Source organism: Parasteatoda tepidariorum, chromosome 12, assembly GCF_982258835.1.
Source record: "Parasteatoda tepidariorum strain Cologne lab strain chromosome 12, Ptep-v5.0, whole genome shotgun sequence".
Lineage (NCBI taxonomy): Eukaryota > Metazoa > Arthropoda > Arachnida > Araneae > Theridiidae > Parasteatoda > Parasteatoda tepidariorum.
The window spans coordinates 57,123,175-57,143,762 of NC_141766.1; the positions used below are offsets into that span (position 1 = coordinate 57,123,175).

General features: G+C 29.6%; 1 protein-coding gene across 2 annotated transcripts in view; it reads left to right on the forward strand.

Annotated features, from left to right (window-relative positions):
- The window catches only part of FipoQ (F-box/LRR-repeat protein FipoQ), a 49,952-nt gene extending 30,127 nt beyond the window's left edge, over positions 1-19,825 (forward strand). For both annotated transcript variants that reach the window (XM_087155841.1, XM_087155840.1), the window contains exons 3-7: positions 373-636; positions 2,848-3,114; positions 5,186-5,352; positions 10,340-10,542; positions 17,276-19,825. In XM_087155841.1, coding sequence (XP_087011967.1) covers positions 373-636; positions 2,848-3,114; positions 5,186-5,352; positions 10,340-10,542; positions 17,276-17,627 — 1,253 coding nt within the window. In that variant the 3' untranslated portion in view covers positions 17,628-19,825. The remainder of the gene's footprint in view (positions 1-372; positions 637-2,847; positions 3,115-5,185; positions 5,353-10,339; positions 10,543-17,275) is intronic.
- Positions 19,826-20,588: the final 763 nt, after the last annotated feature.

Below are 20,588 nucleotides of genomic sequence, written 5' to 3' on the forward strand. Positions count from 1 at the left end.
AACACTAGGACTCAACTCCAGTTCTGCCGGTCATGAGATTGACAGATAATCCCACTCGGTTACGATACGTACGCAGTTGCAAAGAATTAAGTAGTTTCATTAGGTGGTTCTAGTTGGTGCGATAAAATTCTGGTTGTTTAACCGTATTAGGTGAAAGCAGTTACTAAACAGTTTTTCTCAAATTTAACAGTTTGATTACCATTTTATTTATGGTTATTTGACTGTTTTGATTAAATATAGTAAAATAAACATTCAATAATTTGTTATTTAACCTTTTTTCTGAGAAATTTCTAATAGTGTATAAATACAGTTTTCTTTTATATATTACTACCCAAGTCATTCTTTGATAATATTATTAACGTTTCATTTCAGGACCATCATTGCGTTATATAGAATTACCAATCGAATTGATTACCCATACAGTACTTCAAGAATTGGCTTATAAATGTACTTCTCTTACTCACATGTTACTTGATTTTTCAACTGCTATGCAACTTCATGACTTTAGTGATTTACAAACATTTCCCAGCAGGCTGCGGACAATGTGTATTTGCTTATCAGAAGTTATTTTTATGGAAGGTTTTATGCGAAAAATTTACAACTTCATCAATGGGCTAGAAGTTTTACATCTTATAGGTAAGTTATTCCTTGATTGAAATTTTTTTTTCATGTTTACCTTTAAATTTATCTTCGTAGAGATTTAATTATCATGATTTCATGCTAATTTGTTTGTAATTTACTATAATTTCATATTATTTCGTTATCTAACATTTAGAACAAAGTGTTCTTATCACATAGTTTCTATCACATTATTGGCACGGGATATCATTGGTCTGAAATAGTCATTCTCTGATATTTCATATGCATATAAAAAAAATTACTTAGAAATAAGGAAAAATATTCATTTTGCAGATATTTATCAAATGGTGAAAAAACAATTTTCAAGGGAGAAATTCTGAGAAGCACTGTAACTTTGAATTTTTATTTTGTCTTCCTCAAGCGGTAGACACCTGAAATGTAATGTAAAATTCATATTTAGTTCATAAAGTTAAGATCATGCGAAATAAACATGAACAAAATGGAGAAATAGTGTGACTACATTTTTACGACTTTTATGTACTGAGCAAAAAGTGAAAATAGTTTGACCCTAAGAAAATGTTTGCGTAATCATCAACATACTGAAATATATTCTCGATGATTAGAGGAGCACTCCTAATAATATGCCATACAGACGTTAATATAAGGTACAAAATCAGATACAGAAAAAACCATCTCGTTATTAATTCATATCGATACCTCCAAAGATTAGGAGGTGAGTAATTAAAAAAATGTCCAGTGCTAACAAACTTTTTAGAGCCCCCCTTCCTACCTTTACTGAATCTGCAAAGTTAAAATTTCTGACGAATTTCGCTCTCTTCTTTGCCAAAAGCTTGGTGATGGGGCGGACCCCCAGTGAACCGAAAGGAACCTCTTAACTGTTTTGATTTTAATATTTATGATTTCCCTCATAAGTAATGTAATCTCCTTTGGTTTGTTTACGGTAAGAACTCCCCTAGCAACAAAGTCTGAGACCGTCTGCTGTTATGGAAACAAGAATGGCGCGTTTCAGAGAGGGTAGATTCTCTTCACTTTAGAGTTAACACACTTCAAATTCCGTTTCTCTCGCTGACCAGAGCCAAACCCTGTCCTAAACAGGACAACACTGAAATAGTAATACTTCGTTAACATAGTCACCGCCACGGGTCAAGACGAATGGCAAGGGGAATTCTTATTTTAGACAAACTATAAGCAAAGAAAGAGTTTCAACCGATTCAATTACGTAACAAGCTTTGCTTTATGTATGCTTGAGAAAAAAGGAGAACCTTTCTGTATGCTTCAGAATCAGTTTTTGCTCATATTCAGAGCAAAGATAAGAATTTTTATGAGGAAGATATTTACGTTTCGGCTTCATGATCAGTTAACAGTTAACTTAGTTACGTCACTAAAGGAAAATTTAACTAGTTGTCAAATGGCAATTATTTTTACGGAACTATGTCACTCAAACTGAAGATACCAGAAAGAGTTATTTCTACAACTTGTGTTATTGATTTCCTGATCAACCATGATACTTAAAAATAAAATCTCTTCGAGTCTGCCGCCTTTGCAGAATTTAAAAAATCAAGTAATTACCAAAGGAAATTGTAATTTTAAAAGAAATTATAATTAATTTTATACTCGGAAAAAAGTATGGTCTAAACTACCTGAATATGGTGAAATTTACAGTGTTTCTGGTTCTATGGGAACCCCAAAAAGCGTGGTAATTTTTATCAAACCGCTTTGGTTATGATTTTGGTAATATTAAAAATAAAATACGATTTTATAACGTTTGATGAAATTTGGTAATTTTATCATGATACTTTAGTTAGAGCATGGCATAAAATTCGGTTAAATTTACTTTTCAATTTTTTTTCAGAATGTGTGGTTATAAGAACTATAATTTTGAAAACCAGATTTCCAGGGTAAACTATTACTATATAAAAAGTTAAATTACCAAATGAATGATTTAAATACCGTATATTTTAATTTTATTAACCGGAATTTTTATTTTTTATCAGAAATATTATTACAATGTAGTACGATAATTTCTCCAGAATTTTCTCCGCGAAGAATCGTTCTGAACTATTTTCAAAGCAAACCTAAAAGAATGCAAGAAATAGATTTCTTAGCCTAATAAAAATATGAAAGTGTCATTTACTAGCAAATTATTTGAATTTTGAGATTTCTTTGAATTACTATACTTTTTAAATGATGTGTTAAAAAAGTATAATACCATTTTTCATGTTACATAAATTACAATTTTAATCCTAGGTACGTATGAAAAAGTTGCAGAAGAAGAAGAAGAAATCTACGAAGTAATTAACATTCATAAATTAAAAAGTGCAGTTCCAAATCTTCGAGTTGTCAATCTTTATGGCATTATCTTCGTGGATGACAGTCATGTAGAAGCCCTTAGTAGTAACTGTATACAGTTGGAATGTCTTGCAATTAATTTTTGCCATAAATTCACCGGATCAACTTTAAAATTACTTCTCCAACGATGCAAAAAGCTAAAATGTCTCTTGATGCAACAAACATGTGAGTAAAATGAAAGAAAATAATTACTTAATTTTTAAACAGAAAAAAATAAAAGAGAAACTTTCAAAATCTGTGTTTCATTTGCTTACTGTTATCTACACTCTATAACAAAAAAATCGACGCACCAAGAAGGAGTTGTCCGATTGAAACGAAAATTGGTGGATAGGAAGACAATGTACGGAATAGTAAATGATTAAAATTTCAGAACAATTAAATAATTTATTGCCGAGTTACAGTAACAAGTTCAACAAGGTGTTGACCCGCCTCTAGCCTGGATACCAGCTGTCACACGGCGTGGCATAGACCGATAAAGCTCCCGGATGGTCTCTTGCAGTATTTCCTGCCAAATTCGATCCAATTGTCGAACGAGGTCATCAACATTCCGTGCCCGATGCAATCGCCTTCCCATCATATCCCAGACATGCTTGATGGGAGAGAGATCTGGTAATCTGGCAGGCCAAGGAAAAGTTTGACAAGCTTGCAGACAGTTCATAGCAACACGTGCCGTATGTGGCCTGGCATTATCCTCCTGAAAAACCAGCCCAGGGTGCTGCAAAAGGAACGGTAGCAAAACAGGTCTTAGGATGTCGTCGATGTACCGCTGTGCAGTAAGTGTACCTCTAATGACGACCAAAGGGGTCCGGTTGTCAAAGGAAATGGCACCCCAGACCATAATGCCTTGTTGGGGTCCGGTGTGGAGTGCAATAGTGAAGGCAGGATCCCCCCTCTGCCCTGTGCGTCTCCAAACACGTCTTCGATGATCGTCAGGACACAGTTGGAAGCGGGATTCATCGCTAAAGACTATACGTCCCCAGTCGGCATCATTCAGCCTGATCTGTTCAAAACATTCATGCATACGAAATTTCAAAGCAATCGGATGATTGCTTCTTGGTGCGTCGATTTTTTTGTTATAGAGTGCATTATCTTATGCACCGAGCAGATTGAGAAGAATAATTAAATTATTCATTTTACAAATTTTTTAGTTTACCGAACAAAATAAATTTTTAATAATCGCATTACCTTTCTTTAAAATACAACAAAAAAAAATTTGGATTATAAAAAATATAATACTCTTACTAAACGAGTATCCTCAATAATGATGTTGAGAATGTCTTGAAATCCATATAATAAAATCGGTAATTTTATGCACTTTATCGAGAAAAAAATGCGCGACAATTACAAATGATTCGAAATTTGAATGAAATTCAATGTAACTATCCTTCAAAGAATGAAAAAAAATATTTTTTATAGAAATTTATTATTGTTGGGAAATAACAGAATAATGACCACCAAGTGATCAATTTACCAAGTGACACAGATGGGACACCCGTGTCCCTTTAAAAATGCTTTTTTAGCGTTCTAATTACAAGCAAAAATATATTTTGGTATTTTTTTAATTATAAAAAACGAGCTAGTTGTTACTAAAAATCTGTTAGAAATTCAAAACACGTAGTTTGAAAAAAAAAATTTCACTCATATTCCCGAAAATTATCAATAATTGATTTTGTAAATTAAAGAAATTTCAAAGATGAAAAACTATTTCTTTAAGGCCTAAATAACCGCAAATAAGTGCAAATTTGAAAAATTATTGTTTGGAAGTGAGTCGTGTTTCACGCTGTATTTCAAAACCATAAATTATTAAAATGCTAAGCATAATATTTTTCTCTCATTTTGGCTTAGATTCATACAAAATAATGAAAAAAGTATGAAAAATATGTTTAATAAACATTTTAAGTCTCGGGGTTAAAAGAATTTTCGAGTGTGAAAAAAGTTAGCAAAAGCTTAAAGTTGGCTTAAGCTTATTTGAGCAACACGTGCGTCAATGCAATTCGCGTTATATTTTTTATATGATTGCGTTTGTTGTTTCCTATTGTGTTATCACTTATTTTGACCAATTAAAAGTTTTGCATTAAAGGGTTAATCTAGTTACTGGCTTGTGCAATTATTTCTAATTAATTAGATAATTTGTATTAAAAAAAACATTTATTTGTGATACCCCATCATAAGGTTTTTTTTTTCGCATAACAGACTTAATAAAAATAAAATTTCTTTTATTGTTATTTTAAAATAGCTCTAAAAAGTGAACACGTGATGGCAGCTGAATGGGATAAAACAGTACTTCAGGAATTAGACATTACAGCAACTGAATTGTCCTCTGATTGTCTAATAGATCTTCTGACGAAATTACCTGCTCTTCGATATCTAGCAGCAGGCCAACAAGACGGATTTACAGACCAGGTAAAAATCTTTATAAATTTTTATTTACGAAATAAATAATCTTCAGCAGGAATTAAATAACAGCCAATGCTAGGGCTAATAAAGGCGTTGCTGATCTGATGAAAATTTCATAAAAATAACTTTTCTTTAAATTTTTTTCTTTCTAAATTTGCAAACTTGATAAAAAATTTGTCAAAAAATAAGTCGAAGCATTTAATTTTTCTATGACAAAAAAAATTACTGCATTTATAATCTTTGAAGTCTTGAAACTTTGAGAGATTTTATAATAAGTGAAAATTTCTGAATCTAGAGTACTTCTGAAAGTTTCGTAAACAATGGAAACAACAATTTTATTTTTAAATGGATGGAAAAAAAATTCAATCACTTAAACATTTAAATTAATTATCTCAAAAGATGTCACATATTTGAACTCAAAACTTCGAGATCTATATAAAAAAATATATTATTAATATCTAAATTTCATGTTTCACTTGTCATTCTTGTAAAAACAATAAAATTTACTCAAATAAATTACTTACGGCTGACTCTTTTTACTTTCGAAAAAGACTTGGTTATTATGATAATATAAAATAAAATAATATAAATTGCTTTTATATTGTAGTAAAAATATTATAGTACCAAGTACCGTACCATACCATCTAACAATGCTATAAAATTGTTCTTCTATATTCTTATACTAAGTTTTCAAAGTTTGCTATTATTATCATCAAATTTCATAAATATAATTTTTCATAAAGATGTAGATATCAGTAAGTATTTTACTATTTTGTCTCGTGACTTAATGTTTGCTTTATGAACATGTTCCAAGATCAGATAACTCACGGCTTTGTTTCATAAATTCTCCTTGAAATTCAAGCATTTTTATATTTGACGTTAAATATAACGTCATATTATTTGATGTTATATTATTTAACGTTATATCTTCACTCTGTATCTTCTCAGCTGCAGTATATCCTATCGGTTGGTCTAAATCTCATAAGCAGCAAAAACTTATTTTTCACTAAATACAGAAGGATAAAAGAGTTGTGTAACGTTACATTATTTAGTTAAAATATTATATGTTTAGTTATAATAAATCTTATAACGTAACTTATTATAACTAAATAATATTTAACTATAATATTTAATATTTATACTTAATAATATTTATTTTAATAATATTTAATTTAATAATATTTAATTTAATAATATTTAATTTAATAATATTTAATTTAATAATATTTAATTTAATAATATTTAATTTAATTATATAAATTGTACGATATTTTTAAATAACTCATGCTATTAAATTGTCATATAAATTAATTAAATTACATTATATTAACAGTTAGCGTATGTCGTTAATAACGATGAAATAATGGAAGGGGCTCAATGAAGAAAGTAGTTCAATAACAGCAACGATCCCCAAATTGAATGGTTTTAGATTTTTCATAATCCGATGAAATCGTAAAAAAAATATTTAAAATATTATACTAGTTTCTGGTGAGACAATATTTACACTTTATAAAAAAAAAGAAGGAAAAAGCAAAGATCTGTAATATGAAATCATGAATCTTAAAATAAAATATATCTTCCAATATTGCTGCAACCATTAAAACCTTACTATAAAATAACCAGTTAATGATTAGATTTAAAGGGCGGGATCATGAAGTAGCCGGAAATGGCAAAAGGACATCAACAGGATGGAAAATATTAAGTTTATTAAAGTTAATTCTTTCTCTAGAAAAATTTTTATTTTACATTAACTCTTTGCCGCAGATGGAACACCGGTGTCCCTTTAATATATATACACTGTTAAAAATTTCTCGGAAAAAACGGTTAAATAACAATTTATTGAATGGTTATTTTACCATATTTATTCAAAACAGTCAAATAACCATAAATAAAATGGTAATCAAACTGTTAAGTTTGAGAAAACTGTTTATTAACTACTCTCACCTTATACAGTTAAACAACCAAAATTTTATCGCTCCAACTAGAACCACCTAATGAATCTACTTAGTTCTTTGCAACTGCGTACATATCATAGCCGAGTAGGCTTACCTGTCAATCTCATGACCGACAAAACTGGAGTTCGAATCCTAGTGTTGACACCACAATATTTCCTCCATTCCCTTCAACACATGAAGAATTTCCAGTGTCCGGCACTTTCCAATGCCCATTACCTTACGAAAAGCCAAGCACCTGTGTCCAGTTAAATAATTAATTTTTTTTTTTTTTTACGTTTTTGAAAAATGCTAGTTGTAAATGGTTAAAAAACCATAAAGGAAAAAACTGTTTTTTACCGTAAAATTTACGGTTAATCGGATGGACAGACAGCTGCCAATTATTTTACCATAATTTTAGAATGAAAATTTTAACAGTATATATATATATATATTACTCTGATTACAAGTAAAATTATATTTCGGTATTTTTTAATTATAAAAAAAAAACAGTCCAATAGTTACGAAAATAATCTATTAGATTATCTTAAATGAATTTGTACGAAAATATAAAAAAAAGTTATTTGAAATAATTATTTTTTCATTCATGCTGTTGTAACTTTATTAATAGTTGGTTTATAAATTAAATAAATTTCGGAGACGAATAACTGTTTCCCTTACATCTAAATAGCTGCAAATTTGAAAGATTATTGCTTTTTTAAGTGAGTCGTGTTTGGACGATTTTTCCTTAACACAGAACAAAAGCAACGATGTTTTATGCTGTAATTCATAACCATAAATTAATAAAAAGCTAAATATAATACTTTTCACTTATTTTGACCAAAATTAATATAAAGTAATAAAAGAGTATTAGAAATAGGTTTACTAAAAATTCTGAGTCAAAGGGTAAAAAAACCGAAATTACTTTCTTGCCAATAAAATAGTGCAATTTAATAATGCAATTACAAAATCATAATTATGCTACTTATGAATAGCATCGATTTAAACTTAATTAAGAACCTATATTTGACTTCTCAAAATACGCATTTTGAAAAATTACCCGGATCAACAATATAATTTAGTTTTATTACTCTTTTTAAAAGCATTTATTATCGTTTTTGTGTCGGTGTTTGCTATGAACAATTGTTAAGTCACCATTACCTTCATTAAATTTGTTTTTATTTTTTTATTATTATTACAGACACGTGAATAATGATCCTCTGTGAATGTGAATTACTCCGATGAAGTTCTCATAACTTCAGTGTCTAATTTAAAATTACAAATCCACTCAAATGGATTGACTGCTCATCGATGGCGACAATAAAAGAAAAGTGCCTTGTTAATTTAAATTTTGTTTTTATATTTTGATACTATCACATTGTTTGATAGTTTTTACTAGTCATCAGTGGCATCTTTTGGCAAGCTTTGAAACTGATTTTGAAACTTAAGGATAATAATTAAGCTCTTTTTTTAACACTAAACATACCATAAACGGTCAAATAATAACCGTTTAAGAACTTTGCCATCGAAAATGCGCTGTTCATCTTATCGCTTTTGCACATTTCACTTCATGACTTTTTCTAACAATTATATACAGTTAATATTCTATTATTATTTATTTATTATATTTTGTTTGTTCCGATTAATACTTATCGTATACCTATTTCTACCACAACCGGTCATTTGACCGGGAGAACAATTTATTACTTTATAAGGTTATTGGATCAGAAATTACGATGTAATGCCTGTTCAACGTATTGCATTCGATTAATTGCACATTTCTACAAAGGCTGTTGCGTAGTTAGTTCAATCAGAATAACTGTGAATTCAAATTTCAAGAAAGTACCTAAAATTTTAAATTGGCATTTTTATGTAAAAAAAAGTGACAAAAATGAAATGTTTTGGTAAGTAGATTATATTTTATTTTGATAGCTTTACTTCATTTCTAATTAACTGTTAGTTTTTACCCAGAAAAATGTCCGGCTATGGTAGAAATAGGTATACACCCTTGTGCAAATTAATTGAAACAAACTCAATAAATTCAGAAAACTAAGAGAAAATGCTATTTTATTTAAATTTATATACAAACTCAAAAATTTTTAGTACATAATATGATCTCCACGACACTTTATTAACATTTGGACACGATTCGGCATGGATTCCACTAATTTTTTACAGTCATTTATAATATTTGTGTCCTTGTACCACACATGAATTAACGCCGTGATTAGCTTCTCCTTAGTTGTGCAGTCCATATTTAATAGGCGATTCTTGCATATGGCTCAGAGATTCTCAATTGGGTTGATATCCGGAGAGTTCCCTGGCCATTCCAATGTCTCAATTTGATTCTCAGACAAGAATTTCTGGACAATTTTGGACGTATGGCAAGGAGCTAAATCCTGTTGAAAAATCCCTGTTTCATCAGGGTGTCGTTTCTTCAACTCTGGAACAACTTTTTTACCCAGAATAGTAATGTACTGCTCAGAACGCATCATACCGTCAATAGGCTGCAAAGGTCCAACCCCATTGTAACTGAAACAACCCCAAAACATCTTCTTTAAAAAACACGAAAAAAAAGTTTGTTTCAATTAATTTGCACAAGAGTGTATATTAAGTGTTGGTATGTTTAGTGTTAAACGGAACACAGCTAACGTACTTTTAGTTGCACATTTCTACAAAGGCTGTTGCGTAGTTAGTTCAATCAGAATAACTGTGAATTCAATTTTCAAGAAAGTACCTAAAATTTTAAATTGCCATTTTTATGAAAAAAAAGTGACAAAAACGAAATGTTTTGGTAAGTAGATCATATTTTATTTTGATAGCTTTGCTTCATTTCTAATTAACTGTTAGTTTTTATCCAGAAAAATGTCCGGCTATGGTAGAAATAGGTATATATTAAGTGTTGGTATGTTTAGTGTTAAACGGAACACAGTTAACGTACTTTTATATCCTCTTCCGTGTTTTTCAAATCGTTGGAACTAATTCATCAGATCGTTTAATGCCAACTAATATTTCATTCATAATATTACAAGTATCATAAAATGTTATATTTTTATTCATAGGTATTGAAAGAGTGGATTGAAAAAGGAAATATTAAAAGTCTAGTTGCCCTTGATCTTGATAGAAATGAAAACATATCAGAAGAAGCTTTAACGATATTTGTCAAAATTCAAGGACCAATGCTAAGAGGACTAGGATTATCTAATATTCCACATTTAACAGAACACTTTTGGAATGCTATGTTACCAATGCTAAGAAATACTAAGTAAGTATAAAATTCAATTTAAAGTGGTAATATTGTACAAAATAGAATTATTTATAAGATTTTTCATACTTAAAATAATTTTTTTACTGACTAGGTAGACCTTAAACTCCTAAAAGAACACTGACACAAATAAACCTCATTTTCGTTATAGTCCTAAAATAACAATGTTGAACTTAAATTCTAAAATGTGATCACATAACATAATATATAAGAGTTAACTTTGGTTAATTTTGTCTAGCAGAATACAATGTCCCGCAGTGAACTGATCGTTAAGACACGGTTCCCAGCAGATCACCGAAGTCAAGCATCACTGGCTACGGTCAGTGTGCGGGTGGGTGACCACTTGGATCAGTCTGCGTAGGGACCGAGGGTGTGCGGCATTACTCCTCATTAAACTGTTCTACCGTAAAGTGCTCGACTTCGGTGCAGGTCGGCAGTTCGTTGGGCTACTGAACCGGGGGTGCCATCCCCTCTGCAGAGGATCAAAATTGGGATGGCATGTCTTCGGATCATCCTCAGGGATGTTTCCCAGACCGTCGCCAATAGCCCATTGTGCAGCTCTAGTGCGACGTAAATGAACAAAACTAAAACAAAACAATGAAGCGAAATAAATATGCAAAGTCATATTTAAGTTTAAAAAAAAAACATTTTTAAATTCTTATAAATATTCAAAAGCGAAGTTTAAAAAAAGTTTTTAAAAAAAGTTCACAAATAAAGCGCAGACAGAGTTAAACACGGATCGAAACCAATGAAACTGGAGCGGGTTCGCCTTCATTTGAAACCGCTTTAAAGCTACATCTTCAACTAAGATGATTTTGAATTATTTTAATCCCTCATTTGATTTATTGACTTCAATGATGATCGGAGAATATTCTATCAATGTTCAACTCCATAACTTTGTAATTTTTAACCCAATCCAGAAGACATAAGTGAACTCCCGGATCAAGCATTGGGACAAACTAGCCTTCTTGGAAGACTTCTTGATGAAACGAGCACGCATTTGCGTTATATAGAAAGGAAAACCATGAAACCTCTATGTTTAGCCTTACGGTAATGCGATTTTAACCCATAATCCATCTACCACTGAGGATATATTACGTCAGCACTGTAGTCGGTGAGAGCCAGGAGCAGAATTCGTATCAACCATCCACCGCTGAGAATTGAACCGGAGTTACCTGAATGGGAGACGAGCAATCAATCCCCTGAGTCACCTCAACTCTAACTCTGGTATTATCACCCTTGTTGAACAGCTGACCCAATTTTGAGTTTACGACTACCAATAACTAGCTCAACCCTCCCCGCCCCCGTAAGGGGGCATCCGGGACAACTCCGAAAGTTCGAAATGCGCGCAACAGTTCAATCACATAAGCAAACATATTCAAAATTTTCAAATTAGAGTTTTAACAAATAGGTAGAATATTAAATATGAAATCCAGAAAACAGCTTCGCGCGCAGGTCGTCGGGCTACCGATGCGGGGGTGCCATCCTCTCCGTAGAGGATCAAAATTGTGATGGCATGTCTTCGGATCATCCTCCGGGATGTTTCCCAGACCGTCGCCAATAGCCCATTGTGCAGCTCTAGTGTGACGTAAATTAACAACAACAACAGAAAACAGCGTTACTTAGAAATGAACTAAATACAAACATTATAAAGAAAATAAACAGTATCAATCAGAAGAGTTTTTGATGTCGCATCTTCAGTTAGGGTGCAAAGTTAAAAAAACAAGGAAACAATTTCACATGGTTAAATATAAGATGCTTGTAACTCAGAATATAATTACAGCTGGCACAGCAGTACTTAAAGTATCAAATTCCAGGAATTTTTTTTAAACAAAAAAAAAGGCATTTATATATATATATATGTACTCTAGGAACACAAGACTACCAATGTTCAACTCTATAGATGTGTAATTTTGAACCCAATCCAGAAGATAAGGGAACTCCTGGAACAAATATTGGGTGAAATTTGCCTTCGTGGAGGGCATTTTTTGAAGGAACCGCATTTGCGTTAAACGGAAAGCAAAACCACAAAAACCTCCATTTTTAACCAGACAGCAATGGAATTTTAACCTATGATCCGTCTACTACTGAGGATATATTACGTTAGCACTGTAGTCGGTGAGAGCTGGGAGCAGAATTCGTATCAACCAGCCAAAGCTGGGATTCAAACCTGGTTCACCTCAACGGAGGCGAGCGCTCTATCACCTAAGCCACTATGGTTCAGCCCTAATTAGCATATTTAACATAAACCCTTTGAATCATGAGTCTTGATGTCAATTTTAAATCATACTACTAATCCGATCAACTTAAGAACCGTTTCTGATAATTACGTGAAATTATGATCAAAGTTATTCAGGATAATATCGTTTATATTTATTGTTTCTACTCACTATTCAAGTAAAAAGTACATATTTTTAAATGTACATCTTGACTTTTTTAGTTAAACATGTACAGTGTGCCAATAAATAAATAAACAGGCCAACCTAAATAACTTTTAATCTAATGGTTGGATCTTCACTTTCTAGGACTCAATCTTAATGACACGAGGGGGTTACCTCAAAATACTATTATAAATAAAATCAATTTTAAATAATAAATATCAAATTTAAAAATACGAATCCGCCGAAAAAAAAACAAGTTTTTCAATGAAGGTACGCTTTTGCTTCTGTTTTTCTAAAATTGATTAGCATATTTGAAATCACCCCCCTCGAACCTTTTAAGATTGAATCCTAGAACGCGAAGATCCGATTATTAGCTCAAAATTTATTCAGGGCTGTCCGTTTTTTTATTTTTTGCTCTGTACTTACGATTTTAATTAGTTAAGGGGTATCGTTGTTTTATGGGGGGGAGTGAAAAAAGTTACCTTTATATTTTGCTTTCTAAAGTTTTTTCAGACACTCCTTGTAATATAAGTTTAGGATGAAAAAATATTTGTTCATTATGACAAAATATCGAGAAAAAAAGTACCTCTTTGTGTTTTTTTCCCCAAAGGTTTCCTTCAGTTATTTCTAGTAAAATCAGTTTAAGGGAGATTTATTACTTTATGAGAAAAATCGGAAACAAAAATATCTATTTTTTTCTCCAAAAGTTTTCCTCGGACATTTCTAGTAAAATAATTTTTTCCCCTTGAATTGGTGCTCATATTAAGAAAAAAAAACACTTCTCTTTTTTGAAATTAAAAACATTACATGCTTTTTTTTTCAAGAAAAAAAAACTAAGTTTCACCAACACATTATCACCACAAATAAAACATGCGTTACATTTCGTGACCTTCTGATCAAAGCTCCAGAATTTTAATAACAGATTTTTCGAGTATAACAAACAGCTGAACGTGACAGCTGAAAAGACATGAAGAAATGTTTCAGAATCGTATTTGCAAAGAACAGCTGTATATAACCATGACTTTAATAGCAATTTCACTTTCTTCAGAAAGAATCTATTAAACCACTTTCGACACTTTGCTATTTTCGCTATAACTTTCGAATAAATAAAGTGTCCTCAGATATAGAAAATATAAAAAGTCGTGGAAAAATTTTAACTAAACCAGAGTAGAATTACCCTTCCATTTGAAACTTTATTAACTCTCTCTGTGTATATGTATATATATATATATATATATATATATATATATATATATATATATATATATATATAAAAGCAAAAATATTGAGAAAATATGGAAAATAATAAAAAATAATGAAAAGAAAAGAAATTTATTAAAATTAATTTTTCAAAAGTATTTAAAAAAATATAATTTTTGATATCCTAAAAAAAAAAATTTAAAATTTCGGAAAACAAAACAAAGAAACGATATAATCTCTTCATCAGCCCACACGATTATTTCCGCAAACTTCTAATAAAACTTATTAATTTTCCTCGTTTTTCTCTTTGTTTTTATTGTGCTATATATATATATATATATATATATATATATATATAGCACAATAAAATATATATATATATATATATATATATTATATATATATATATATATATATATAAATATATATATATATATATATTTATATATATATATATTTATATATATATATATATATAATAAAGAGACTAAAAAGAAGAAAGAGACGAAGAAAATTAAGAAGAAATAATAATAGGTTTTATTTACTGCGCAAAAGCTTCAAGTACATAAAGCCCATAAAATGAGTTAAAAATACAAAGAAAACAAGACAAAAATTATTTTTAAAGAGAAAAATAATTACTAAATAAATTATTTTAAAAAATTTAAGAAGTCGGAAAACAAAATAAGGAAAAGATATAATCTCGTCGTCCGTTCACACGGTTATATCTGCAAAAAAAGTCCTTTCTGTTACTGTATTAATATAGCCAAAGCAAAATATAGCAATACAATAGTGTCAGTATTGTATTGTCACTATTATATTGATTTGATAATGTGAGTATTGTATTGTCACTTTTGTATTGATATATTTGGATACATAAATACAATATTAGAAAGCACTTTTTGGCGGAAATAATTGTGCGAGCTGACGTTAAGTCCAAGGTCATACATCTTTTCCTTATTTTGTTTTCCGACTTTTTAAAATAATCTCGTTGTCCGTTTACACGGTTATATCTGCAAAAAAAAGTCCTTTCTATTATTGTATTAATATAGCCAAAGCAAAATATAGCAATACAATAGCCTGAGTATTGTATTGTCACTATTATATTGATAAATTTTGATTTGATAATGTGAGTATTGTACTGTCACTTTTGTATTGATATATTTGGATACATAAATACAATATTAGAAAGCACTTTTTGGCGGACCTAATTGTGTGAGCTGAGGTTAAGTCCAAGATCATATATCTTTTCCTCATTTTGCTTTCCGACTTTTTAAATTTTTTCTAAATTCTTAGTAAAAATTTTCAATTTTTTTTGCTTGCTTTCTTTGTATTTTTAATTTTTTATTTATGCATAAATGCAGTGTAAAAAACTAAACTCAGTGGCGCGACAGCCCGTAAAGGGCCAAGGCCTACTGTGCCCATCTCAGTTTTCTTAACCTTGGGCTCTGGGGTGCAGGAGCAGATGTTCCGATCAGGTGGTCAATGCAGTGTGTCCCACCTAAATAAAGACACCGTGATTTTGGGCCATAACTGGGCACAAAGAAAACCAAAAAACCTTATCCTAACCAAACTCCTTATTAATATGAGTTTTGATATAGACTTAAATACATGCTTAGTTCTCGTTGGTTTTCTTTACATCCTGTTAGAGCACAAAATAGAGGAGGCTTTATTGAATTGATACACTCTAGTAATATTCTCTAACAGAAACTTTAAAATTTATTGCTTATTAATGTTTTCCTTTGAATTTTTGAAGCATCCTCTCTCTCGTTTCTACTAATTTGATGAATTTGAGTAAATTCACTTTTAAAGTTTTTCCTTTGACCACAAAAGGAAATAATAGCATAACATGCCACTTGCAATTATTTCTTGTTCGCTAAATTTAACACTAACTCTATTCGCATTATAGCTATCGCATTCTTGGTTTTTTAATTGAACAACAGTTTTTAAGGTTATCCATCGACTGTTTGTTGCCAAATGCATTTGGAATCTCCTTCCACTCCATAAACACTGTCACTTAGTACCTTCATCCACTGAGATGTCTGAACTTTAATGACTCAAACAAATCAATATTGTATAGTTATGTCATTGTTTTTATAAGATTAAATACATATAGTGTGAAATATAGTTTCCTAATACCTCAATTTTTCAAAAAAAAAAATCACTTAGAATGTATTGTTTCTACTGCTTCTGTAACAACTCAGACTATCTAAAAAACAAGCCTTCTTAGATCTACTCTCCTCTAGAATTTTTTCTTCCTTCTCGTTTTCTTTTTATTAAAATTTACCTTTTATTTAACATTGAAATGCTATAAGTGCAGTGCCCAAAATAAAAAATGGGCCACCCTGAATAGCTTTTTATCAAATGATCAGATTTTCACGTTCTAAGACTCAATCCTTTCATACTAAAGGTTTGAGGGGTAACCTCAAGCATGCTAATTTATTAGTGCAGACGATATTTAAAGTTACGAAATAAAGCACAGAGAACAAACAGAATAAACATACCGATTCTTCGACGGATTCGGACTTCTGCAAAATTCGACTTCTCAGGAACTACCGATTTCGCACAAATTTTGTATTTTGCCATTTCAAATTTCCTCCTTTAAAATGATATAAAAAATTTGCGTACCTTACAATTCAAAAATGTTTCGACTATCATTAAATAAAATAATACTAATAATAATATTTACTTAAAGTTATATTTTTCAAGGAATTATCTTTGAATAAAGGAATTTTATAATTGCGCGCAAAAAGTTCTCAATTCGCATGAAAACTATTCGAGGTATAAGGAAATACGCAAAAAGTTAAATTAAAAGTAAAGTAAAAGAGGTCTTAACTTTGGACCGCTCTCTTGAAAAAACAATAGGGACCATATTTCCCAGATTGCGACTATCCCCTATATTTTGGACAGGAATCTAATTTCGAAACTTAAAGTATCGTCTGCCTTAATTAATTAGCAAATATGAAGTTACTCCCTTGATACTTTAAAATTTGAGTCCTGTAGAACGTGAAGATCCGATCATTAAAACAAGTTATTCAGGGTGGTCCGATTTTTACTCAGTGCACTTTATCCCTCTATGTTTTGGTACTAAATTTGGTAAAATTTTGCTTTTATGTTTTAAGATTTTTGAAAAGAAACATTTTTTTGCTTCTTAGAATCTTAATTATGGGTATGCCAGAAGATTGCTGCCCAAAGATATCTCAAAAGATACACGTGGATTCATTGATGGAATCAATAGCTAACAACTGTTCCGGATTAGAAAGGTTAGAAATCAGGTGGGATGCTGATACATTGAGATTCAGTGATCGTTCAAGCAAAGCCATTGACTTGGTTCGTGTCAAGTGTTTAAGACTTCATTGTATGACTCTTGCTGAAGGGAAATATTTCGAATTAGTGAAATCAAACTTCTCAAGAGCAGATAGAGCAACAGTTGTAAGAACAACTACAAATTGCAGAGTCACTCTATGTTATTTACTTTTATATTACAAAGATCTTTTATTTAATTGAAAATAACTTAAAGATTTCAAATTATTTAATTGATATTCTTGTTTAGTCTGTCGTTTTGAAGTTTTTTTTTTCAATCCAAAACTAAATAATAAATTAAATGATACTAATAAACAACGGTATAAATTAATAAATCATAAATAGAAAATAAATGAAATTTCTAGGGGAAAAAACAATTTTTTAAAAATAAATTAGGTTTGTAGCAGCCAATTTGTTCTACCTAAAAAGAGTACTTATTCCTAGAAAGCGCAACAAAATTACTTTAAAATTACAATTATTCAGAGTTTAAGCAATACACTCTTAAAAGTTCCTTTTAATTGAAAATGAATCAGTTATTAGAGAAATAGCTAGAAAAAGCATTTATCTATTTTATAGATAGAATATGACAAGTATTTTAGGACCATAAGCATTTTAAATTGTGCTGTATTATTCTGTCTTTCCAGTTATTAAGTTACTTTTTTAAAAAAAATTAAGACTCGTGTCATCAATTACCTAACGTAAAATAACCTAAAACTCTAATTAAAAGACATTAAAATAGAAGTAAAAGAAAATTAATGATCAATTTTAACTATTCAGTTTTATAATAAAATTAATGCCAATAATTAAAAATTAATTATCAGCATAATTTCGCGACTAGTGTCGTTTTTACAGCAAACGAAATTGTGACTGCTGAATTATGTAAATATTTATTGAATCATGTTATTAATGTTTAGTTGTAATGAGACTCATTTTTATTTGCTTTAATAGATTTCTCTATGTACAATTGTGGCAAACCTACTGCTTACCAAATTTTATGTATATTAAAAAAATACGACTTACAAGTAACCAATTTAAATCAAACAGAAAACATTATAGAATAAACGTTTTTAATTCTATAAACCTTAAATTGATATATTTGTATTTTAAATTTAAGTATGTGTATAGTAGCAATATTGATTTTTTACTAACTTTCTTGAAATTTTTTTTTATAACCATTAATGTGTTCAAATCACTTTTTTTCAGTTTGTCAGCAAATAAATTAATAAATAAAAGGCATAATTGATGTTTTGGCGAAATTAAAATCATGGATGCGAAATAAAAATGTTTATTTTATTTTCATATCTAACTATCCCAGTTTTTTATTTATATGGCTGCATTGATAGAAGAGGTTCTGAATTTGAAGGTGACTGTTTCCAATTTATTTCGGAGAATTATTTTATGAGGATGAGTTGAAATCAATATTTTATGTCACTTAAGTTTAAATATAAAGCTGTTGTGATCTGAAATACAGCTGTTCTCATTTTTCAGGTAAAAAAAATAATAAATAAATAAAAAATCTGCAATTATATTATTCTTGTTTGTATAGTTGAACTGATCATTTTACAATACAAAACCTTAAAGTCTATAAAGTGTAGTATTTTTCGAACTATGGTGCACTCTGTTTGGCAACAAAAATAAGCAGAGGGTGCAATAGCTTTAAATTAAATTAGAAGTGATTTATATAAACGTGGTAGAGTGGCTTCCTTTTTTATTAAGTGGTGAAGAACAATTTAAATAATATCTTCATTTTTTTTAAAAAACTATGCATAACTTAGCGTAATTTACAATCTACTACAGTAAAATAATTTGGTTCTCAAAAATTACTTTAAAAAGTATTGATATTGTTGAAACTGGCGCTTTTAAATGAGAAAAAGGAACACAAAACATTAAGAAAACAATTCTATTAATACAGGTTTTTAATACCTAATTATTCTCTTTTTTTTAAATACAAACTTTAAAAAAAAAACTACTATTTTAAAGAAACAATAATTCGATATCATTAAATTGTAAGGTGTGAAAAAATGTAAGTCATTTTTACCATTTTTCTTAAAAAAATATATATTAATGTGAAAGTTTCTCCATATTCAACATTAAGAGACAACAGCTTTAAAAATAATTATTTCTTTCCATATAAGTTCCATTTCCCAGAAAACATTTTGAGACAATTCTTCTGAAAACTATGTATGTCATTTTTCTATGAATACAGCCATTGGTAAGATAAAGAATCAGACATTTAATAATAACAATCTATAAAATATATGAAAAATATATTTTAAATTAGTATTTTTTTGAATGTTGATATGCAAGGCCCTGTTCATTACATATGTATATATTTTCAAATCTTCTATTACTTCTTTTTATTTAAAGCTATCACCCAATAAAGATGATTGATTTCTTTTGAATAGTGTTTTATTATTACTTTTTTTAATCCCTATAAATCTAAAAGTATAATGAAATACTAAAGCTACTATTTAAATTCATAGATTACTTATAACAAATCCAAAAGCATAAATGAAAAGTACTTGAAAGTGTTATATACATTTTTGAAGGTAAAAATATATATAGAGAGAATTATATGTTTAGTGGTACTAAATACATAACATTAATTGAAACCAGGGTAAAGAGTTCATTAAAGGTCATAAAAATGATTATAAACCTAAATCATAGTATAAACAAACTGTGAAAATGTGTTAAATGCTAATAAAAAATTGCATGTTGTCAATTATTAAAAAAGTATGCATTGAATATTGAAAGTATCATCACAAACTATTTCTCTCTAGCGTTTTATAACTATTATTTCCCACCACAAAACATACAATATTATAAGATGTAAAAGTTTTCAAAACATAAAACTATTTACAATCATTCATGATAATTATTTTTATTCACAATACGATTCACTAAAACTAGTAGTCTGTAAAATATTGAATTGAAGTAGTCTAAATTTAAAAATATTATGGGGGCTACAACAATTAATAGAGTTTCATGTCACATGAAACATATACAAAGCTTCAAATTCCAATTTCCTAGGAAACGATATTTATGTCACCACCATATTCCAAACAAGAACTATTCCTCCAATTTTAATGTAGCTAAAAGTATTCTCTATAATGTAAAATAGGATTTTCTAATGAAAAATAAATTTTAAAAAACTTATAAAATTAA